The 25,363-nt window shown below is 38.4% G+C and overlaps 1 protein-coding gene across 1 annotated transcript; it reads right to left on the bottom strand.

The window, feature by feature from the left end:
- Positions 1-1,603: 1,603 nt before the first annotated feature.
- Karl (lipocalin/cytosolic fatty acid-binding protein Karl) lies at positions 1,604-15,063 on the bottom strand. The gene is made up of 5 exons (XM_028187795.2): positions 14,807-15,063; positions 6,590-6,698; positions 5,310-5,456; positions 3,844-4,015; positions 1,604-1,835 (listed from the first exon to the last, which is right to left on the bottom strand). Exons 1-5 carry the CDS (start codon positions 14,930-14,932, stop codon positions 1,685-1,687), a joined length of 705 nt encoding a protein of 234 aa, XP_028043596.2. The 5' UTR covers positions 14,933-15,063; the 3' UTR covers positions 1,604-1,684.
- Positions 15,064-25,363: the final 10,300 nt, after the last annotated feature.

The following is a 25,363-nucleotide window of genomic DNA, read 5'->3' as shown; positions in this document are numbered from 1 at the left end:
TCGCCACACCGTACACACTACTGCATATAGACTGTATATATATACCATCATATAGCCACACCAGAAATCGGTTTTACGTGCGGCTATAGATGTTTCACATCAAAATTAAACAATTAATTTCCGTTGCACACATGTCTTTCTCTCGCTAAGAGAGAGCTCTTAACCATCAAATTGTAATGCATGTTTGTTTTGCAATGTATGAGACCTTGCCAGATGCCCTTTGAAACAAGCCGCTTAGGAAATGGGTAACAGTTCCTTGAGGAATTTGGCAATGCGTTTCTCTTAACAACAACAACAGTGGCGTATAATTATCATTGAGATCCTATGTCCAAATTAAAAGAGAAGTAGTTAACGACATAGCCTTAAAATTTGTGTTTGAATAGTCAATGTAATGGTAGGAATTGTCATTATCGGAAACCTACAAAAGTGACTATACCGCCTTTTCTATACGGTAGCAACACAATGTGTGATGAGTACTTATCTCTTCTGGCTTTACCGGTAAAATTCTGTTTCGTATCATGCATTTTTCAACCAATTTATAGACGATTTTACGCTAGTACTGTACCTGTGGTATGTCTTCATCCCGCAGAGTACTGGACTTTGGAAGAACTCAGTCTATGAATAAAGGCCATAACCCTAAAGATGCCCATAGCGAAGCGCAATAGTCGCGATGTAGTTTGGACGAATCTCACACTGTAATTCGCAAACCGTCTTCGCCAAACAAACTAACCGCTCAGTCACCTGTAGTTAGATTTTTCTATTTCAATGTAAATTATGTATGTAAATTAGTTCGTGTTAGGATCCCAAAGAATACTAATGATGTACACGTGTTCTATCAGTAATATGCATGCATATATTGTGGATGTACCTACTGTATACTGGGTTTTTGATTAGCTGTGGGTATTACGGAGCGCATTCTTGACTTCTTGTGGACTCAGAATTTTATTGTGAATCTAGTACCTAAGTACATGGGTACGGCTTTTTTTTTTTTTTATTGCATAGATGGGTGGACGATCTCACGGCCACCCTGGTGTTAAGTGGTCACCGGAGCCCATACGTAATGCCGCCACCCACCTTGAGATATGACTTCTAAGATTTTAGTTATAGTACAACGGCTGCCTCACCCTTCAAACCGAAACGCATTACTGGTTCACGGGGCAGAAATAGGCAGGGTGGTGGTACTTACCCGTGCGGACTCATAAGACGTCCTACCATCAGTAATTACGCTAATAATAATTTTGCAGGTTTGATTTTTATTACACGATGTTATTCCTTCACCGTGGAAGTCAACCGTGAACATTTGTTAAGTACGTATTTCATTAGGAAAATTGGTAGTATTCGAAAATCGGTGCATCGCTAGATACAAATGCTCCGGACATCATATCATTTAGGCCACGACAATTTCTACCATGGAGCATTAGCTGGTTTCGTTAGCCTTATTCCAATCTGTATTTCAGATTTCATAGACCACAATTTCCCGGTTGGAGCTATCATAAAGCTTTTTGGTGACGAAGTATCCATTAAAGCATGCGAATGGTGGATGGTTGTTGATGGATGGTTTTTCCGCTAAATTAATACAAGCCATTAGTTAAAAAAATAAAAATTTTACGAAAAATCTTTATTTATTTAAAATAATTAATATAATTTGGTGTGAATTAAGCCATTATTTCTTTTACAACATAATTTAATGACCGAAGACTTTGTAACTGACAGATGGTCTTATCAGTTTCTTGCTCTGGGCATCCAGCATCAAGGGTCCGAAGTTAGGGTTTGGGGGTTTCACGGCGCAGTCGTCGTGAGGGATCGCGAACACATAGTTGATGTCCACTTCGAATCTGAAACGTAATGGTCATACAATAAAGACGAATTTTGAAAGGCTTTTGTTAGTTTGGTACGTTTCTATCTACTAGTGGTCCCGCAGTAGTCTAAATTCTACTATAATCAATTGGAATTGTAAGTTTGTACACTATTACGATTGTATTTTATCTATACTATATTATTATTAATATTATAAAGAGGAAAGATTTGTTTGTTTGTTTGTTTCGAATAGGCTCCGAAACTACTGGACCGATTTGAAAAATTCTTTTACCATTAGAAGCCGACATTGTCCCTGATGAACATAGGCTACTTTTTTTTTATTTATTTTTTATGTTTTTTTTTGTTTCATGTGTATTTTAATGTTTCCGAAGCGAAGCGAGGGCGGGTCGCTAGTACTTCTATAATCACAAATTTCGCCAAGGCTACCAAAAAATATTAACAAAGACTAACAATATTTAATCTCAATTTGACAACAGACGTCAAGAACAAAAGTTTGACAATAAATAAATAGTATGCATGCGTGTGTGCGTCAAATACATGGTATGTAGTGTGTGTAATGTTTTCTTTATTAATTTAATGTATCTTTTATGCATTATTTAAAAAAAAAAATTAGCATTGTGCACTTCTTCTCTATATTCTCTATAAGTGTGGAAAATTTCATACTCCTCCGTCCGCGCACTTTTCGTAAAAATGGATACAAAGTTTTTGCTTCACGTATTAATATATAAAAACTAATTTTGAAAGGCTTTTGTTAGCTTGGTATCTTTCTATCTATATGACGGAACCTTTCAAAATAATAAATATCATAAGCTTCAAAACGTCCGATTAACTTGAAAACTTACCCACGCATCAAGGAGCAATGACTTTACAATAATTTTATAACTTCGTCCTAATATACTGAATATACTGATAAATAAGATGAAACAATAAGGCTTAAATATTTTATTCAAACAAATTCTTTGAACAATAACTACCCTTCCACTCTATCACACTCTTACAATCATCTTAAATCAAAACTATCGATGCATTTATCTATAGATTTGTATCCTACGATGTTAGATATAATGTTAGGTCATGTGAGAATGTTGTTTGGATAAAAATTATGGTCTCGATTTCTCTGGGCCTCTTATCACGCTCGGCACATGGATGAGAAACCCAGCAGTCCTGTGTAATTGAGACTTTGTCCTCATGTTTCTAGAACAGGTTTGTTCATCTCCACGAATTTGTTTTTACTATTACTAGCCTTTGCCGAAATGATCGAAATTCGAACAATATCATTGATACCTCAAGATTTATATTCATTTACCTTTTCTCTTATGTGACGTTATTGCAGTTTTTTCAGTGGTATAACAGTTTAATAACAAAAAATAAATATAAAATGTCAGGGGTGGACAACCCTTATCACTTAGGGGTATGAAAAATAGATAGTAACCGATTCCCAGACCTACTGGTCATGCATATAAAATTTCATAAAAATCGGCCAAACCGTTTCAGAGGAGTATGGTAACTAACATTGTGACACGGGAATTTTATATTTAAGACTATCTGACCCGGCAGACTTCGTAGTGCCTCAATCGATAAATAAAATACCTAAACTTTTGTATAAAATGAGTCGTCTATTATCAAAGGTGGCAATCTGTGCATTGGGACAAAAAAATGTTATTGATATGTCAATACAGATTGATTTGAATATAATCGTCTCCTTCAAAGAATACGGTTCAAAACCTGCATTAAATAAAGGTTTAATACTGTTATTATGTTGTTAATATCTGTTATTTATCTAAGATGTCGTTCAGAAGAGTTTTGTGACTGCCAATGGAATACAAAGTCAATAATTCGTTTTTCTGATTTACCAATAGTTGTCCAAAAGTCACATTGCCGGCTTTGATAATAGTCGACTCAAATAAACTCAGTGCGCCACGTAGAGCACTTGTGACCTACACCGCAGTCAAAGGGTTAATGACATCATCATTGACGGCTACAGTTTTATTAAGGAATCGAATCGTAGATTCTAGATAATGTTACCTTGGCAGTTTGTCTCGCAGGTACGCCATCACGTTCTTCTGCAGTTTCGTTGTCCTAGACAGAACGAATGCGGTGAGGTAACGAGCGCCTTCCGTCTGCTCCGCGCAGTGTAGCAGTAACGCCCAAGTTTTGTATTCTGTGTCTATCACGTACGTATTGTAAATGCCGTCATCTGCGAATAGAACATCGCTATAAAGCCTATAAAGGCAGATAATGTGAAAGATCAAGTTAACGAATTCTGCTCAAAAATGCCCGTCCCGTCGCTTGCGACAAAGGGCTCGACGAGTAAATTAACCCTTAGACACAGCCCACTGAGTTTCTCGCCGGCTCTTGCTAGGGTTCGTGTTAGCAACGTCGTCAGATTTGAGCCCCGTGAGCTCACTTACTAGTTAAGGTTATGCTGAAATAGCCTCTCAAGGCTTTCAGCTTAGGTAGGAAAAAAAAAGCTCAATAATTGTTTAATGGATTTGCGCACGTATTTGGTAAAACCGTTGAGTACATTTCTGGTTGGTTGAGTTTTTTTGTCACTAGCACAGATTTACGTTCTTTGTCTTTCTTGTCACTTAGACGGGTGGACAAGTTTATGATCCACTCGGTGTGAAGCGATGGAGCCCATGACGTCATAACTTTAAAATGCCCAAGTCGTTTGACAGATGAGGTCGATGTCTCACTTGTATGTTTTAATGATTGTTCCTCCCTTCAAACCAGAAAGCGTTATATTCGTTGGAAAAAATAGCCAGAGTGGTGCCAGGTACTTATAAGACCTTACAATACCCCCCAACAGCAGTAAATGCAGTTGGAAGTCGAAGTATGCTGGTAATACTCAGAGAAGGCCAATGCCCATTCTCCGGTAAGTTCCTTAGCTACATTCCGCGTTACCCACATGAAGAGGTGGAGATTCAGCTAAATCGTCTACCAAAACCAGGCTTTGCACAATTTAGTTAATTTAAAATGTCTTCACTGATTCACCAAACTCTATTTAAATAGGTAAAGATATAAAGATAATTATTTTTAAATCATAAACAAAAAAGCACATGTAACAATAGTGTGGTGTGATTGACAGTTCTCGTCGACTCGCAGTGCTGTAAAAATAATCGATTCTTTTTAAATTGGAATATTCAATACGTAAACGCTACCTATCTCAAGATATATTATAGAATAATATGTATAATGTCGTTGTCAAACCAAAATCTGCTATATGCACTTTTTGAGATTTTTACTTTTTGACCTTTTCATATAGTTCACGGCCCTATCTATCGTACAAAAAAAAATGTTATGTGTCTATAGCTTTAATATTTATCTATAGCTTTCATTTGATATAGTTCTTAAAAATTCACTTTCACATAAAATTTTATACAAAATTGCACATAGCAGATTTTGGTTTGACAGCGACGCCAAGCTATAGAAGTGTTTGTTGTGAATCGAGTGTGTGAACAAGCCTCTTGGTTATTAATTTCAATACTGACATGTGCTTTCAGCGTGTGTCCAGTGCGCAGGCTGGTTCAGATCGATCTTCCAGGTAATGTTTCCGAAGAGCGTCTCGCCTATGGGGTCGTCTGCGAACCGGTACGTAAAGTTCATGGTCACTCCTGGTGTCCACTCTATTGTACCATCTGAAAGTAAGGTCTTATTTGTATATTTTACTAGTGTAGTGAATCATTGGCCTGCTTAAACAGTTAGCAGCAGCCTTGTTTCGGGTAGGAGAGAATAGGACTAAAGACTGACATATATCAACGTTTTTATTTTATTGCCCTTGTAGGGAGACGAGCATGCGGCCCATTTGATGAGTGGTTACCGTCGCCCATGGACGTCAGCAATGGTAAGGGCAGAGCTAAGCCGCTGCTTCCTGTTAAGTCGGTACCCTCCACAAGCCTCGTTAGAAGAAGAACAAGCCATAGCACGTATACATAACTATACATACAACGAAAGTGTACTTACTCGAAGTTAATTCAAAAAATTGTGTGCAGTTGAAAAATCTAAATATATGCGTTAGTTAAAATTCGCAAGTATCTCTAATTGTCCTTGGACTCAGCACGTGACATCCGTTACAATTTACACAATACATAAAACACAATATGTCGACTTCATATTATTATGATAAGAATGCATTGTCCGACACACAAGTCTTATTGTTACTGTGTATGTATATGAGTATGTGTAGTAAAAATAGCAAAACATGTTTATTAAGTACATATTTGCTTTCTATGTTTATATGTAAACCAAAGAAAGAAGTGTAGTTCACTTTTTTCTGTCCATATTTGGAATCTATCGGAATAGGACGGGCTTAGTTTTTCAAAAAATAGCTTCCAAATGAATTAATTTATAATAAAATTTTTATAGGTTGCTTTTTGTTCCTGCATTTTTGCTTTCCAAGCACAATAGGCAATGCCTCGCAAAATTTACCACCGGATCGGAAACACAACCCATTGAGAAGATCCGGCAAGAAACTCGGTGGGCTTTGTCTATGGGTTAATTTAGTCGTCAAGCCCTTCGTCGCAAGCGAACCCGTCGCCAGCGAGGACCGTGACCGGTGCTTGAGGTACCTAAAAGCGCAGTTAATGGATCGGGAGGATCCGTAATGGCGTGTTTAAGGCAACGTCGACTGTTTACTAGAAACCTACTAACTAGATTAATAATTAAATTAATACTGAATGCTATTAGATTTAAAATTTTAGATACTGCAATGTGTCCACAAAAATCTCTTTGATATTAACACTTTCTATAATAAAATTAAAGCTTCACCAACCTATGGCGGGTACGTGATCGTCCTGAGTAAACACGGCTTTCATACAACTGTATGAGAGCGCTTCTTCAGCACTCGCGTAGTACTCAACCACATACCAGTCTCCCAGTATCTGAAATGGAATTTTAACTACATCAAAATAAAGTCGTTTTTCAGTTTTACGTTCAGTCACAATTCCAGTCTAAGCTTCACGGAGAATGCGCGACGTACTGAAACATCACAAGTTATTTAAAATTCTTAATGCAAGTGACTGTCGACCGTAACTAAATACATTAAGGAACGTTTTTCCTAGTTTGCTATTTGAGTCTAAGCATCAAATTAATACAAAGGAAGCGCCTGTTAATTTAAATCAGGTTTGTTACTGTAATTCTCGCGATCAATTTTAACTTCTGAGTATGAGAAATAAAACCGAATTTTGCATATCATCATTTCAAACTTTAAAACAAAACTAAAACACGAACGCATGTTATGACAAAGTTTATATGAAGCAATTTGCTCAACTTGTTATGTTAGGCGCTTTGTTTTTACAAACGATAATATCAGAAACTATTGTATTAGTATATATTTACGTGGTATTGGATTTTATTAGATAAGAAGTTTTAATGTAAATGAGGAAACTAGCTATAAGTTATGAAAATGCTATCGAATACTTCTATATTAAAATGTTTAATCATACAGTGTACATACAGTGGAGGAATTTGTTGCCAAGAAGTCTCGCGTCTTAAATAATAAGTGTGTATATAAGTGTGTGTAATAATAATAATTTATGATCTCGCGTTTTGAGAGCCGTAATGGCTAAGTTCTGTTCTGGAAATGAGGGTAGTTTTTTAAATTATCATTTGAACGTCTGCCGATTAGTCATAAGTGACGGATGAGACATCTTTCATTAGAAATTCGCGGTACGACGTACCTTTACCCCGATAACTCCTGATCACCACGTAGCCTGTAAACTTATTGTGCGAAACATAAAAAAATATCCTCTGATATCATATAAGCCATCACCACCATCACTTACAGAACAAAAACTTGTATGAATATAACTTTTTTACCTATCTAGATGAATAAGTTCTTCTTTGACTAATAAATGACTAATTACCAACTAATTCTTTGACTTTTCACTAAATGATTGAATGGAAGAAGATATAACAAAAGTCTATTCTAAACAGTTCTTACTTTGTAAATGACTAACTTTCAAAATTAAACGTGTTCAAATTAAAGATGATTTTAATGTAATTTTGATTTTTTGTGATGCAGGCGGATACCACCGCCCTGACTATTTCTGCTTCGAAACTATAACATCTATTTTAAACAGTTCTTATTTCATGAATGACTTACTTTAAAAATTTACCCATGTTCAAATTATTGATGATTTTAATGTAGGTAATTATGATTTTTTGTGATGCAGACAGATACCACCGCCCCGACTATTTCTGCTTCGAAGTTATAACATCTATGTTAAACAGTTTTTATTTCATGAATGACTTCCTTTCAAAATTTACCCATGTTCAAATTATTGATGATTTTAATGTAATTATGATTTTTTCTGATGCAGACAGATACCACCGCCCTGCCTATTTCTGATTCGAAGCTATCGTGTTTTTGGGTTTTGGGCCCAGCGTTGTTGATACTTAAAGCATGTGCATTAGTCTATTAGGGATTTAGATTACGTTAGAAGGAATAGTCAAATTTTAACCTCAGGCCTCCAGCTTACGGCACCACCACAACTAACTATAACAAGAACCTAGACATTTTTAGGTCGCATACCGCTACACATTTACATAATTAAATATATTCATTTCAAACTTACGACCTGTTGACATTTACATAAAACGATCAATACCTGTTAAATGGATACATAGCTTTTACCGGAATATAAAAAAAGAAATTATTTTGTATAAACATAAACCTTAATATATTATGGAGATGCTTTAAGCACGGTGTAGGAACACGGTGACCTGTGCTGCTGCTAGCGTTAGAACTAGAAGCGTACCTATAGCATGACCGAGGGCAGATCAGGTTGATTTACAGCCACGAGGAAAAGTATTACGCACCCCCATTGAACTGCCAGTTTTAGGTTGGTTTAGCATAGATTTAAATAAAATATATTTTGTAACTTGTATGTATAATAGCCGGCAAACTTCTTGAGCATTTGTTGACGTAGTGGGGGTAAGTTTGCGCATGGTACACTCACGTGCAAAAACATTATTTACGCTGCGTCATAATGCAATTAAATTATTAAAATCAACGTATGTATTTATTTATATATTTATTAGAACATCAACAAAAAATATAGGTTAATAATTGTAATAATTTAATCTTGGGGTAAAATAGATATTCCTTCTATTAAGTCAAAACTAGAGCTGTTGCCAGGTCTTCGTTCAGTTGAAGCAAAGCTGCTATTTGTAATTTTTTTTTCGTTATCATAATCTTGACCATCATCATCATCATCACTGTTTTCATCACCCGAGTCGCCATCATCGTGATGAGTCGACATAGGGCTCATCGGTGTAGTTTACAACTCGGTCGTTCGATCTTCTTTTTTGTCTAATTAATTATTTTTTTAAGATATTCGATTCGTAGTAATCGAATGTTACTTTTTTCAATTACCAGCTTCCCATTATTTTCTGTTTTTTTTTTTCATCTGAAGCCTAGCTCTTTCATAATTCGTCGTAAACTTCATTCAGAGCCATTAAAATGTATATCTTCTTTAAATTTTTCGAAGCCTTTCTACGGTACGGAGTTTCGCTGCTTGTTATGTAGTTATTATGATTACATCTTTTTATTACAGATTGAACGAAACTATCCATTCCGGTAACTTTCTTCTTCCCTGATCTTTTCTTACCCGGAGCCCCAAACACGGCGAGCAAGCCAGAGCCTTTAGCTTCGTTAATAATGCACCTAACAGTACTCACTGATGTTTTTGTTGCTTCCGAAGTCTGTTTTACTTTTTCCATATCATTCTTCCCCTGTTTTATAATGAAGCAATATACGTCGTACACAATTTTTCTACCCTTTCTTTTGATTACTACACCAGTTTGCCGCGGCATAGTGTATTTTTTATAAAAAATCAACAAACACTCAACAAATAGCAATGGCAACAAAGTCAACAAATAATTATAACAAATAACTTAACGATTAATAACGATAGATTTTTCACTGTACGCAAGCGTACTTTTGGGAGCGAGCGGAATGAGGGCGCGGTGCGGGGCGCAGGGTTCGACTGATCTACCAATAACGCGCTCGATACGATTTCCCCTGCCGTCGCGCCTCACCCTCACCACCAAAGTGATCTGAAATTCGGTTCTGCGCAGTCAAGGTCATTTGCTCAAGATGTTTGCCGGTTACTATACGCTTTATAAAATAGTAAATACAGCCGCCGGGAATTACATACCCGACCCTGTGAACCGAATGGTAAACATCGTCGACGGTCGCCCTAAGCACGTCATTACGGATCCTCCCGAACCATTAACGGTGCTTTTAGGTACCTCAAGCACCGCTCACCGACCTCGCCGAACCCGTCGCTTACGACAAAGGGCTCCACGAATAAATTAACCCATAGACTAAGCCCACTGAGTTTCTCGCCGGGTCTTCTCAGTGGGTCGCGTTTCCGATCCGGTAGTAGATTCTGCGAAGTACTGCTCTTGCTAGGGCCAGTGTTAGCAACACTCCGGTTTAAGCCCCGTGAGCTCACCTACACGTTAAGGTGAAGCTGAAATAGCCTCCCAAGGGTATCAGCATATTTCGTCCGTCCACTTTTTGATTGTATGACAGCAGCCACTCTTTTCGGCATTGACTCTACAAACTTAAAACATTCTTCTTTGGACAATTGTTGCCACTCTTCCTTAAAGGCAGCCAGTAGTGTGTTTTTATTAGTTATCGTGTCTTTCCGTGTCTTTCTCTTTATAATATACCAAATATACTCAATCGGATTGAAGTCCGAAGCCAGTCTATAATACGAACTGTCCTCGAGCAGAATGATTAAACAATATCCGAAACGTATATGAGACTTGCTGACATTGCTGACTGCTGGACATAGGCCTCTCCAATTGCTCGCCACTGAGCACGATTCTTGGTTTCTCTTATCCAGATACTGCCAGCCACCCTGCGCAGATCGTCACTCCATCGAGCCTGAGAGCATCCTGCACTTCGTTCGCCAATTAACCAGCTTCGTAGGTAACCTAGCAACATTATAAATGTACATCGTTTCTTAAACATTTTTAAATCCATACAGTAATTTTCAGCAAAATTAAAATTGTAAAAAATAGTGTTTTTATGGCGTGTCCGTCAGTCAGTTATCAATGACAAGCGTCCGGCGCCTACGCAACTTGCTCGGACCAATACTGACCCGTTTGTGGCTTGTTGTGCGATAGTTCATATTAATCGACTGATACTTCTTATGAAGAAGAAACAACTAGCAACTTCAAAACCGTTAATGTAACGAGGAATACGCACAAGAAGATTTAGAGTTTATTTGCACGTGCATCTTTTGCATTTGAACAATTAATATGATTTGTACATAAAATGAGTCTGATGTCCTGATGGTATGGTGCAATCTCGTCTGGGGTCGTATTACCGTGCTGCATATTTCTACAAGCGTACTTTGCAGTTTGAAAATTGAGATGAATTATAGTTTAAAAACGAGAAAATACGCTTTAATAGCCAACCTTTAATAGCAAAATCATAATTATTTTGTCTTAATCAACCTAATGCAGCCCAAGTAATAAAATTATTGTATTGTCGTCGGTTCTAGAATGTGTGTTATTTTTTTCTGTCTTAGTAGTATTAATTTTTTTTATTTATTGCTTAGGTGGGTGGACGTGCTCACAGCCCACCTGGTGTTAAGTGGTTACTGGAGCCCATAGACATCCACAACGTAAATGCGCCACCCACTTACTTTACTTTGTAAGATTCATTACTATAGATTAATACAGGTCAAGCTAATAAAAACGTGAAACAAGAAACTGCTCTTTTGAATCCAGTTTCTTCCGAGCTATACATATTGTCCCAAAATGGGTTATTGAGAAATAATTATCTTATATGGTATGTATCTTCGTATCGCACGCGGAATCCAAGTCCGGAGACAGATGACCGTGTGTGATTTGTTCCAGAGTTTCCATTATTATGACGAATCGTTGGGTAAGATCTAGAATTAAAATTTTTCACATTCGAGGTCGTTTTTTACATGAATTTTGAACACCTTCAACTATATAACGGTCGGAAACAATATTTTGAATTTTGGTGCAAATTACAATTAGTAAGGTGATTAAAAATTTCAATATGTTTGTTACCGATTCTAGTTTTGATCATTAATCGCAATAGAGGGGTGAACGAACTCATAGCTCACTTTGGAATCGAGGTGCACATAATGTTAACACCCCACCCTGAGACATAAGATCGAAATTTCATTACTTTACCGTAGTATATACTGCTGTTTTTTTTCCCTGCCTAAGCTTGACTTTGAGAGGCTATTTCAGCGTAACCTTAACTAGTAGGTGAGCTCGCGGGGCTCAAATCTGACGACGTTACTAACGCAAACCCTAGCAAGAGCCGTGCTTCGCAGAATCTACCACCGGATCGGAAACGCGACCCACTGAGAAGATCCGGCAAGAAACTCAGTGGGCTGTGTCTGTGGGTTAATTTACTCGTCGAGCCCTTCGTCGCAAGCTACGGGTTCGACGAGAACGATGACCGGTGCTTGGGGTAGGTACCTAAAAGCACCGTTATCGGGAGGATCCGAAATGACGTGGATATACTGCCACTTCCACTCATCAAACTGGAATGCTTAACAGCTTCCAGACAGTAATACCTTTGACATTTTTTTAATTGACTCTAAACAAACGGTGTTGCTAGTTTGTTACCATCAATGTAGTTGGAATGTGACTGAGGGAGCTTCAGTTGTTTCACATCTCTTATTTCGTTCAATTGACTCGTATTATTGGGAGCTTAATATCTGTAATTGAGTGTGCATTAATCTGAGAGACAAGAACGCGGTCACGAAAACGTTAAGAAGAACGTTTATAAAAACGATTGAAGCAGTACAGGTTCGTGCTAAACAATTTGTATCTCAAAAATTGATTTTTACTCTCAAAATTTTTTTTTCATACAAAATATCTTAAAAGTGTTTAAATGGTCAGAAAATCTGTAATGTACACCTTGAAGGATTAAAATATATATAATAAAAGTATAGAATATATCTAAGCATTTCAAGTTCAGAATATTTTGAACAAGTGTCGGTAAATGTGAAAATAACGCTTAGATATTCTCATTTGCTTCGCCGCGGCCGCTATAAATATTTTTTATCATTTTTATTTTTTATTTATTTTGAAAGATCTAGCTATTTTAATTTTTTTTATTGCCCTTGTAGGCAGGCGGAGCATACGGCCCACCTGGTGGTGAGTGGTTACCGTCGACCGTGGATTTCAGCAATGCCAGGGGCAGAACCAAGCCGCTGCCTACCACTATTTCGCTAATATTTTAATTGTATTTATTTTGCGTTTATTGCGTTTTCGTAGCGTTTCGTTGCGTTCATTGTTTATATTGTTAGCATATTTGTAATTTGTTTGTAATCAATCGATTTAAAATTGTAGTCGAGAGTAGGAGATAAAAAAAAACTATATTTGAAGTTTGGCGAATAATAAATCACAGTATAGGCGTAAAAACTAATATTTGGCAGGGTTTTCTAATAAACAGTCTAATTTGTTCAATGTTATGTTTATAATTAAATAGTTATGTAACTAAATCTTCGCAACATGTTGAAAAGCAACGCCACATGCTGCAAGGCTACGTCATGTGTAGCAAATCTATACAACTTGTTGTAAATATAAGCAATTTGTTGAAAAGCAACGTCACGTGTTGTAAAACTACGCAACACGTTGAAAAGTAACGCCACGTGCTGCAAAATTACGCGATATGTGCATAAGCAACGCCACGTGTTGCAAGGATACGTCACTTGTGGCAAATCTTCGCAACATGTTGAATTGATAATTATACAATACAATACAATAGTAATTACGTATGTATGTTTTACACTATTATGTTTTAATTCGATTCAATTCTTTATTGCTTACCAAGGCGAACCAGATCCACCTGGTATAACATGGCTATCGGAGCCCATAATATCAACAACGTAAATTCCACAGCCTAATTTGAGTCATAAGTTCTAAATCTCATTAGTCTAGTACAATAGCTGCTGCACCCTTCAAGCCCGAATGCATTATTGCTTCGCGGCAGAAATAGGCAGCATATGTATGTGAAATCTTCTAAAAAATAATGACGGTTATCCCTCTGATTGACAGGCTATTATTAAAAATCTCGGTCGTAACATTTTGTAGTGAAACGTGTAATACAGATATATTATTAATAGTATACACAAGCACAAAGTCACCTCGTGCGACGGCACGAGAATTGGACTACCAACAGTTAGCGGATTGATGAAATATTAACTTGCTAACACCGTATTGTACACGTTATGTTTACTTTAGCAAATTAACACTTTTTTTCTGGGTAGGCAGTAGACTATTTTTATATTATACTGAACATAATTCCATCTATAGTAATATTATAAAGCTGAAGAGTTTGTTTGTTTGAACGTGTTAATCTCAGGAACTACTGGTCCGATTTGAAAAATTCTTTCAGTATTAGATAGCACATTTATCGATTTAACAACATGCTAAGACCAATACAAGCGGAGCACTAATAAAGTATGTTTCAAAATCAGAGATTTTTCCCTTTTGAGAGCTACCGCTGCGTGCGCTGCAGAAACGATTGAAGTTACGCTAAAATAATGTACGACAGAATTGTTCCTCTTTAAAAGATCTAAAAAAAGTCCGCGACAGCATATGTCTATTTATTAAGGTTGGCTCACTATAACGTTCTCTAGCTAACCAAATTTGTTCTAAAATAAAACATTATTTGTGAACTATTCCACGCGAACGAAGTCGCGGACAAAAGCTAGATCAATATAATATGGATATAAAAATGTATATATGCATATCGACATCGTAAAAAAAACAGCAAAGAAACATATTTTAGAAAATGAAAATCGTCGATCACAACTTTCTTCATGATTAAGTCATAATGTTAAGAAAGTATGTAAAGTGACTTTGAACATTAAATGAATTATGTCCTATTGGAAGTGAACGATGAAAATGACGGTTGTAATTCTTCATATTGAGGGTATCATCAAATTTTACGAGCCAATAAACTTAAACCAATACTAACCCCGGGCAAATCGAAGTGTGGTACAGCTCGCACCTCTGGGCACTTTCTTTTGTTTACAATTTTTCCGATCACCACATTCGAACATAACAAAAACACAATAAACATTAAAAACTTCACCATTTTCATTACCGGGAACTGTCAATTTCGAAAATGGAACAAACGCTAACTTTATATTTTTCGTGTTTTTTTTTTTAAAATCCAGAACTGACCAACGAAACGTATCGATTATTCCACTGGTGCTGTCGTACTAACAAAAAGGGAATTATTATCATTTTGTATGGGGACATTTGTTAATGGCCGTAAGGACACTACTGGCATACCATTATCTGTGTGACTCATTACAGATGAAGCGACAAAATAAATATTTTATTACTGTTGTTTTGTTTGTATTCAAGTTAAAAAATACAAGGAAGCGGGAACGTTTTTATTGCTTCTACTGAATTAATGTATAAATTATATATACCAGGGCTTTTAAAATAAAAATAATAATAATGTGGATTTATTAATATAGTAAATATATCATCATACATTCGTTGTCTATTTTGAGTATAATATATACTAAATAGTTTTTATAGATAATTGTGAACTCGCACAAGTTGCGTAGTATCAACCTACCTACATAGCGATGTAAATGTGAATTCCAACTGTAGGGTAGATACAATTTTAATTAAGAATCACATTAGTTTTTTTTTACATTGTAGTGATCGCTTAACAATACTTGGCCTAAAAAGCGATAAAAACTCAAAAAAGCGATAAAAACTCAAAAACCAGACAACCGTTAATTTAAATATTTATTTTGTTGTTAAGAAATCTATTTACATTACATTTACAGAAAGTGACACTAATTGTTTAGATTAATGATATTTTATTCAAAATTATGTATGCTCTCATAAATAAATAATGCTAATTTACATTTTAATTTTATTAAAATCGAATATCATTTACAAATTCGAGCACAATTTTTAGTGTTGGCTGTTTTTCGTGAGTTATCGATGTTTTTATTATCGTGATCATAAACGGCTGGTAAGTAAGAAGGGTCGTCGTACCCCCTGTCGGGGGCACGGAACGAGCCTCGGGGCAAACCCCACTGCCCGGGCTGAAGCTCCCTGCCACACAGGGCAGGGGTGATATGGGTGCAGGACGAGAATAAGTGCTGTCCGCAGCGTGCACGGCTGCACAACATCGACAAAAGTATATACTTATATATAATACGATGGGCTGGTCTGGTGACGGCTCGATGCCCGCGGAGGAGTCACCCCGGCGCCGTCTGCTGTCCTCTGCTTCTTAATTTTTTTTCCCCCCTAACTACTAACTGTAAGCTATAACTACAACTAACTAACTAATACTAACTATTAACTACTAACTATTTACAATATATACAAGCCGGGACAACAGTCAGCACCGTGGGGCCCGCCACCGGCCCCATGCCGCGGCCCCACCTCTACAAACCAGAGGGGGGCCGCGGCACTAGTTAGGCGCTCACCCGCTCAGGGCTCCCCAGAAGGGGAAGACCGTCGCGGGGAGGGACGATCTTCCTCTTCCCGGGTAGGGACGAGGGGAGTGGTCCACTCACGGGGGTGGTTGAAATAGGTCCCCATGGGGGGGGCACCCCAACAATGTGGGGGAAAATGACGAGTGTGGACAGCTCAGTTCCATGGCGGCACTCATTATGAGCACTCCCATATCACTCCGGCTAAGCCGACTATCTTACCATAGAAGGTGGGTTCCAGTAGCTCCCTTGGTAGCGCCCGACCATCAGGTAGTCTGGCGTGCAAGGGAGCTAAATTGTGGAGATGCTCGTGGGGTCCACCGTCAGCCTGCTCGTAAAGATTACGAGCTAACCTCCGGATGAACTCCTCGAACGACTCCACATCCAGACCCCGGGCGATTACGTCATTTCTGACGTAACGCCCTGCTCCGACTATAGTGCGAAGAGCCAGATTTTGCTGGGCCTGTAACTTCATCCGCATGACCTGCGGGATGAGGTGATACCAGGCCGCAGCTGCGTACGTGATGCGGGAACGAACATACGTCTTGTAAATGCCGAGTCTAGTCCTGATCGGCAACCCGGAGGCCAACACCGGCCGGAGGAGAAACCTCGCGTAGCGGGCGGCCGCCAACGCCGACTTGGCGTGGGCGGTCATCCTCAAACTCGGGTCGATATTGACCCCCAGGTATCGGATGCTGGGCCTAAGCTCGACATAGACGCCACGAAGACTGAGCTGTCTTTTTTTTTTTTTTTTTTCCTACCTATGCTGACAGCCTTGAGAAGCTATTTCAGCGTACCCTAGCTTGTGTAGGTGAGCTCGCGGGGCTCAAACCGGAGAATTGCTAACACCGCCCTAGCAAGAGCAGTGCTTCGCAGAATCTACCACCGGATCGGAAGCGCGACCCACTGAGAAGATCCGGCGAGAAACTCAGTGGGCTGTGTCTGTGGGTTAATTCGCTCGTCGAGCCCTTCGTCGCAAGCGACGGGTTCGACGAGGACGGTGACCGGTGCTTGTATTGCCTAAAAGCACCGTTAATGGATCAGGAGGATCCGTGATGACGTGCTTTGGGCGACGTCGACGGTTTACCAATCGGTCTACAGGATCGGTTATGTAATTTCCAGCGGCTACGATGAGAGGGTTCTCATGTCGTGCCGCCTTCTCAAAGTGGCGCAGCGATGCCGACTGTAGATACTTACTGACGGGGTCGAGCTCCAGGTCATCGTGGAGGTCCACGTTCCTCTGGAACCATGGTGCTCCGACGGCTATCCTGCAGAATCGGGATTGTATAACCTGAAGGGGTTTCAAGTTGGTGGGGGCCGCGTGAGCGAACACTACGCTTGCATACGTCATGACGGGGCGTATGCAAGTTTTGTAGAGGGTTACCTTATTACGGAGGGATAGTTTGCTTCGTCTACAAAGCATTGGGTAGAGTCGTCCTAGTATAAACGCGGCGCGATCGCGTACCGTTTTTACGTGGGGACGGAATGTCATCCCTCTGTCGAGGGTGACGCCTAGGTATTTGACCTTCGAGGCCCACGGTATGGGCTGGTCAAAGAGAGTGATGGGGCTGAGCTGTCCTGGGACGACTGTTGTGCGGACCGGACCGAAGAAAATAGCCGCAGTCTTTCCCACGTTGACCGCTAAACGGCTGGTTGTAAAATAAATGGTTTTTAATCATGATATTGTTATTAGACAGAGAGGCAGATTATTTTGTGATTCTTCTGATTTCATATGGTTATTAGAACCTGTAAATGGCATAATGTTACAGTAAAACATTAATAATATTAAAATAAATGGTATATTTGAAGAATATGTTATTAAAAATTATATTTCTGCTCAAATAAATAACAATCGCGCGGGCGCACACATGTAGGCCGTCTAAATAAAAAGTTTAATGAAAGTTTTCAGTAATACATTTTCTGTTACATTCAGAAGTGGAAAAATAATAATGTTCATCAAAAATAATAAAAATAATATAGGTATATGTTTTTATTGTACTCGTAAAATGTGTTTAACGTAAACAATCAACTTATGAAGGAATTTATTATAATTTGGTTTGAACTATTTTCTGTAGTGACCGTTATCCAGGGTGGAATACAAATGGATTTTTTTTTCAGGAAGCAAGGTTTAATGTTGACTCGAAGGCCTTTCCAGCTTCACAAGGACATATGGCCGAGCAAAGGCTCAGTCAGGAATGGACTAAATGTATCGCGGCTTCCCTTTTAAGTCCAAATAGACTGTGAGCATAACGGCCTGTAATAAATAGAAACACAAACACACATTAACTATGTTAAGCAACACTTTCAGATTCGAAAACTAAACTACTTTTTTACTGGTAGTAGGACCTCTTGAGTCCCCACGGGTAGGTAACACCACCCTGCGTATTTCTGCCGTGAAGCAGTAATGCGCTTCGGCTTGAAGGGTGGGGCAGCCGTTGTAACTATACTGAGACCTTAGAACTTATATCTTAAGGTGGGTGGCGCATTTACGTTGTAGATGTCTATGGGCTCCAGTAACCACATAACACCAGGTGGGCTGTGACTCTTCCACCCATCTAAGCAATAAATAAAAAGAAACTAGAGACAAATAACTGTGCTCATCATTGGCACGATATATTTTCGTATGCAAATGAATGCTATTAATCATTCGTAAGCTACAATTTTACATCTTTCAAATATGAATTTCAACGTCATTTTGTAACTAATTTTCATATTGTATTGCGAAAATGATTTATTTGATTGTATTTACCGTTAATAGTATAGAAAATAGTGCGAAATTTTCGTAGAAACATTTCCGGTTAGTAATTAGCAATGTAATTTTATCTGTTGCTCCTTTTTGGGATGGAGGGACTTCTGTTCGCATAGAGACCTTCCCTGCATCACCAGGACAGAAGAGCGAAGTCAAAGGCTCGGCTGAGAAGGTGGATTCGGTAACAAACTCTCTTAGCGTCTTCAAAGGAGGCCCAACAACTCAAGGGCATCTGTTTCGCGCATCGCTTCCTTAAACCATCTGAAACAAGTTTATTTTAAGTAACAAAGAGGGTAGATCCACGCATGGCTTATAGAATTAATGAAATGTTACTTTTTTTTTTTTTATTGCCCTTGTAGGCAGATGAGCATACGGCCCACCTGATGGTGAGTGGTTACCGTCGCCCATAGACTTCAGCATTACCAGGGGCAGAGCCAAGCCGCTGCCTACCGCTTAATCTCCACAAGGCTCGTTTGAAGAAGGACATGTCATAGCGCTCGGGAAACACCGTGGAGGGGAGCTCATTCCCTAGCCGGAAAAAAGACCTCTGGAAACGCACTGTCGATGAACGCAGCGGTTCCAGATAATATGGATGAACTCTGCTCCGATGGCGCGAGGTGCGATGATAAAAAGGAGATGAAGAGATCATCTCAAACAATTCCTCAGAGAACTCTAATTTAGCTATACCCTTATGTAATTGGAGTTTGTAACTTATTCACGGTTAACGGCTGTAGTCTCAATTAAAATACTTTTACGGTTTAATCTCGACTTACTTCCGACATTTCGAATACTTTAGAGTCTTCGTGATCACGAAATACTGTAGACTTGCTCGCTTAATTGGGATTATAATTTGTGACTCTGACTGCGGCACCACAAGATTCGAATTCATTTTAAACAGAAATAACTATCTTTATTAAAATACTAGCCGTACTCGCCCGCTTCGCTGGGCATTTAAAATTAACATGTTTATTTATTGTTATTATTATTAGGGAGTCCAACACTCATAAAAATATTAGGCTACCCATTAAGTACATATATTTTTTGGGTACCAAGTTTCAAGTCAATCGGATGCATGGTTCAGTAGTTATTAGTATAGATAGTAATTTTGGTAACCTGGGTCCCGCGTGTTCTTTATTTAAAACATTTATGTCCGATGTCCGCATCACTGGAACTAATTCCTAGTGTGTATGATTTTTTATTTTAATCCTTAATCTCCATTTAATCCTGATGAAGAGTATACCTAGAGCAGCGTCTTGAATATGAAAAAAAACATCGCGTAGTGGAGTGTATTGAGAATCCGTAAATATTCTGCCTATTTCTGTTCAGTCATGTGGAACACATAATTCTAACGTTATAGAGGGTAAGAAAGCAAGCATTACATTAAATAAAGACACACACGGCTCGATGAAGAATCGTAATAACGATTACGCAACCACTCTGAATCCTACTTTTGCTGATAAATGAAACAGGATTGCGCCTCCATTTATCCGGAGCTAACACGTTGAGCATACAAATGTTTATTTGATGTGTGGGAGAATATAAATATTCCGACTGCCTGGGGGAAAGTTTACGAATCTTTGAAACTCTACCCACAGTAAATGGTAGAATGGTAGCTCGCTTCTGATCACAACGAAAACCATGGTAGAAGATTGTTTCTTTTTTTTTTTTTTTTTTTCGATTTTAAAATATCTGATGTATCTGCGTAAGGGCTCTAGAGGGCCATGATTTTCGAGTCAATCCAGAATCGATATTAAAATATCTGATGTATCTGCGTAAGGACCCCGGAGAGCCATGATCTTCCAGTCAACACCTAGTCCAGAACAGAATACAAGTTGCAATTAAACTTGGCTACAACTTTACAAATTAATAATGGATTTCTGTAGAATATTGGATTAGTTGTTATAAAACGAAGACATATACTTCATATTTCACAATGGCATTCGCGTTATGTGTATTTTGTGTACAAATATTCCATTGACTCCTTTAGGTAATTATTTGAAAATCTCTGAGGAGTTATTCGAGATGATCCCCTCATCTCCTTTTTATCATCGCACCTTCCGCCATCGGAGCAGGGTTCATCCATATTATCTGGAACCGTTGCGTTCATCGACAGTGCGTTTCCAAAGATCTTTTTTGCCACGTACCATCCGGCTTTGGAATGAACTCCCCTCCACGGTGTTTTCCGAGCGCTATGACATGTCCTTCTTCAAACGAGGCTTGCGGACAGTACTTCATGGTAGGCAGCGGCTTGGCTCTGCCCCTGGCATTGCTGACGTCCATGAGCGACGGTGACCACTTACCATCAGGTGGGCCGTATGCTCGTCTGCCTACAAACTACAAAAGCAATAAAATATATATATATATATACATATATTTAACGCCAGACCGTTCACAATGTTACATAAAATGAAAAGGAATTAACGAATATGATAATTCAGATAATTCCCACCGCCATTGAATTGAGAGGATTTGTAGGGAATTATGTAAACTTTTAAATTAGAACCTCTAGTAAAATGAATGGCTACGTGATCAGAGTCCTTGTCGGTAGAGGAAAGAAACGTGACTGGAGTTAATAATGCTTTCTAAAAAGCTTTCTTCATTAAAACGGTGTTCATTAGTAATTCCTCTGTCACAGGAGTGTTTCAAGAAAAATAAGTAAATGTTTATTTTACGAAGCACGTTCGACAACGCAGTCCGATGTTTGGTTTCGTTTGGCTTCGTTCCTTCGACTATCTATCTATCATACATATCTGCAGAGAGATATCTATCATACAGATTTATCTATCATACATATCTATCTATCATACATATCTACAGAGAGATATCTATCATACAGATTTATCTATCATACATCTCTATCTATCATACAGATCTATTTATCATACAGATCTATCTATATTACTGGTGGTGGGACGTCTTGTGAGTCCGCACGGGTAGTTACCACCACCCTGCCTATTTCTGCCGTGAAGCAGTAATGAGTGTCGGTTTGAAGGGTGGGGCAGCCGTTGTAACTATACTAGGATCTTAGAACTTATATCTCAAGGTGGGTGGCGCATTTACGTTGTAGATGTCTATGGGCTCCAGTAACCACTTAACATCAGGTGGGCTGTGAGCACGTCCACCCATCTAAGCAATGAAAAAAAAAATTACACAATATTAGAATGCGTTCATTCTTTCCATTTTGAAATTTGAAAAACTGAAAAAAGGACGAATACACAGACAATAGATGTGTGTTAGGTTTTATCTAGACTACTCTAGACAGATCTTCTTAAGACTCGCTCTTTTTAAGCTAATATTAATTTAATAGAAATTTAAAATTCTCTTGTGTTACGATGACTTATCAATACTTCAAAAATCATCAATCAAGGCTCGGAACTATTGTCGTATCAACAATTATAAATCTTATGTACACATGCTTGCTTTAATTGAAGCAATTTCTTTCTCGACGCCCGCATCATTAATGAACAACGGGTCCAATAAAACTGTTTTAATTATATATTTGAGCCACATACCTCTTCTTAACAGGTGTGGCCGTGGACAGGTTCCGTTTTGTGAGTATTAGCAAAATTCGTGCCGCCATAACAAGTTTAGATAACCTACTTTTTAAAGTTTCTTTAGGTTATTAGTTCGAAGATCGTGTGCTGTTTGAAGATAATCACAGTAAAATTAAAACGTTTTGATAACAGATTAATGAAATATGATTAGTTTGATACATTAATCAACGGGGATGAAATTAAATAAAATGAGATGAGATGATTTAGGATGAAATATTCTCAGTAAAATGGTGGTGATTTACTGAAATTTTTTCAGTGGACTTTTTGGAGGATCCCGAGAAGTTACGTCCAGCGGCTTTGTTTCATGTTGCCACTTTTGTGCACTTTCACAGATATTAAACAGTTAATAAACCACCGTTATTACATATTTAATCCTGAAGAAACACTAAATAGACAAAATAAAACAAATCACACAACTTCACTCCTCGCGTTCCCGCCAAAAGGTCCTGTTGGATTACAGAGTAGTAAATTTTACATAGAATATAAGAGCGAATTTGGTTTGACAATATAATTTATCTTTTACTGGCGTGAACCAAGACGGGAGTGGACAGGGCGCATTGCTAAAAGAACAGACTCCATGAAAAGCAACGTGGGCAGGTGAAAAGACGAGTTGGTAAAGGCGGTGACGGACTCTGGGGTTTTTTGTTTATTGCTTAGATAGGTGGACGAGCTCACAGCCCACCTGGTGTTAAGTGGTTACTGGAGCCCATAGACATCTACAACGTAAATGCGCCACCCACCTTGAGATATAAGTTCTAAGGTCTCAAGTATAGTTACAACGGTTGCCCCGCCCTTCAAACCGAAACGCATTACTGCTTCACGGCAGAAATAGGCAGGGTGGTGGTACCTACCCGCGTGGACTCACAAGAGGTCCTACCACCAGTAATTACGCAAATTATAATTTTGCGGGTTTGATTTTTATTACACGATGATATTCCTTCACCGTGGAAGTCAACCGTGAACAATTGTTGAGTATGTATTTCATTAGAAAAATTGGTACCCGCCTGCGGGATTCGAACACCGGTGCATCGCTCAACTTTGAGGTGATGTCTTTTGTTCCGCAGTGGGCGTCTGTGGCCTTAAAAAAAGAAGCCAGGTTAATCCGTAGTGTATACGACAGTTGAAAGTTTGAGAGATAAAAACTCAAGTTAATATTTTTATTTTACATGTACTATATTTTAAGTAATGTAGATATAAATAAAAATGAGATTTTGTTCGTTGGTGATCGCATTATTTGAGAACGGCTGGATCGCATTAATTTGCAGTCGTCGTGGCCTAAAGGAAAAGACGTCCGGTGCATTCGTATGTAGCGATGCACCGGTGTACGAATCCCGCAGGCGTGTACCGATTTTCCTAATGAAATAGGTAAGTACTTAACAAATGATCATGATTGACTTCCAAAGTGAAGGAATAGCAGCGTGTAATAAAAATCAAACTTATACAAATATCAAAATTTAGAACAAATTTTTTCATACAATACCCACGATCTAAATCTGCTATTTGATTATCTAGACTATAATGATGGTAACAAGGTAAATTTTAAAATTTTCCTTTTATTCTCCCGTTTTCAGATAGCCAGTAAATTGATGTCATGAAAAAAACGAAATAAAAAAATCCAACAAATCGGAAGTACAACAATATTTTCAGCAAATACTAAATGTGGTCCAGATTTTGATTTTGAAGTACGTGTGAATTTCGTGACTTAGTCGGAGAATTACAAATGAGGGGCTAAACTTTGAAAATTTCTTCCTGACATTTCTCGGCACACATGTTTCTTCTATCATCTATCTATATATATAAAAATGAATTGCTGTTCGTTAGTCTCGCTAAAACACGAGAACGGCTGGACTGATTTGGCTAATTTTGGTCTTGAATTATTTGTTTCAGTCCAGAGAAGGTTTAAAAGGTAGATAAAAATGAAAATGCTCGGAATTAAATAAAAATAACAATTTTCTTTTCCTTTGATGTGTCCCCCGTCGAACGGATTCTTTTTGTTTGTTTTAAGTTTATTTTATACAAAAGTTTAAGTCTTTTATTTATCGATTGAGGCACTACGAAGTCTGCCGGGTCAGCTAGTAACAAATATATTTAAATAAAAATCAATTTTTGTATGTATATTTGTTCTATATGTATTCCTGCTGTTGTTGGTACTCCTCGTAAGGTTTCTGTTATAGTCAACATATTTAATAGGTGGCGAACGGTTAACTTCAAGAAAACGACGTTGTTATGAAATTATCGTTAGCCTTTTTGGGCAGATGAGTATACGACCCGATGGTGAGTATTCACACTCGGTCATGGACATCAACAATGCCAGGAGCACAGCAAAGCCTTTGCCTACTGCTGAGAACTCTCCTTAAGCCTCGTTTGAAGAAGAGTTTCACTCATGATCATCATCATCTTCAGTCCTTTAGTACCCACTGCTAGGCATAGGTCTCCCCTTCTGTATGCCACAAATCTCATCCACGTCTGCCACTAGTTTAGTTATATATGCCTAGTTGTATATATATATTTATATATTTTTAATATTATTGCTTTGGTGGATGGATCAGCTCACTGCCCACCTAAGTTAAGTGGTTACCGGAGCCCATATACATCTACAAAGTAATTGTGCCACCTACCTTGAGACATGATTTCTAAGGTCTCAGATTTTACAGTACAACGGCTGCCCCAGCCTTCAAACCGAAACGCATTACTACTTCACTGCATAAATAGGTAGGGTTGTGATATCTACCAGTGTGGACTCATAAAACGTCCTACCACCAGTA

The sequence above is a fragment of the Bombyx mandarina genome, chromosome 06 (genome assembly GCF_030267445.1).
Source record: "Bombyx mandarina strain Sakado chromosome 06, ASM3026744v2".
NCBI lineage: Eukaryota > Metazoa > Arthropoda > Insecta > Lepidoptera > Bombycidae > Bombyx > Bombyx mandarina.
Note: the sequence above shows the minus strand (reverse complement) of the source record. Positions and strands in the feature narration are given on the sequence as shown.

Excerpts from the sequence above, each read along its gene's own strand:
- Karl (XM_028187795.2), bottom strand. The coding sequence starts at position 14,932 with ATGAAAATGGTGAAGTTTTTAATGTTTATTGTGTTTTTGTTATGTTCG. Across the intron at positions 5,457-6,589 it reads CGATCACGTACCCGCCATAG|ATGGTACAATAGAGTGGACA; the intron begins GTTGGTGAAGCT and ends CCTTACTTTCAG. Across the intron at positions 4,016-5,309 it reads GACACACGCTGAAAGCACAT|ATGACGGCATTTACAATACG; the intron begins GTCAGTATTGAA and ends TTCTATTCGCAG.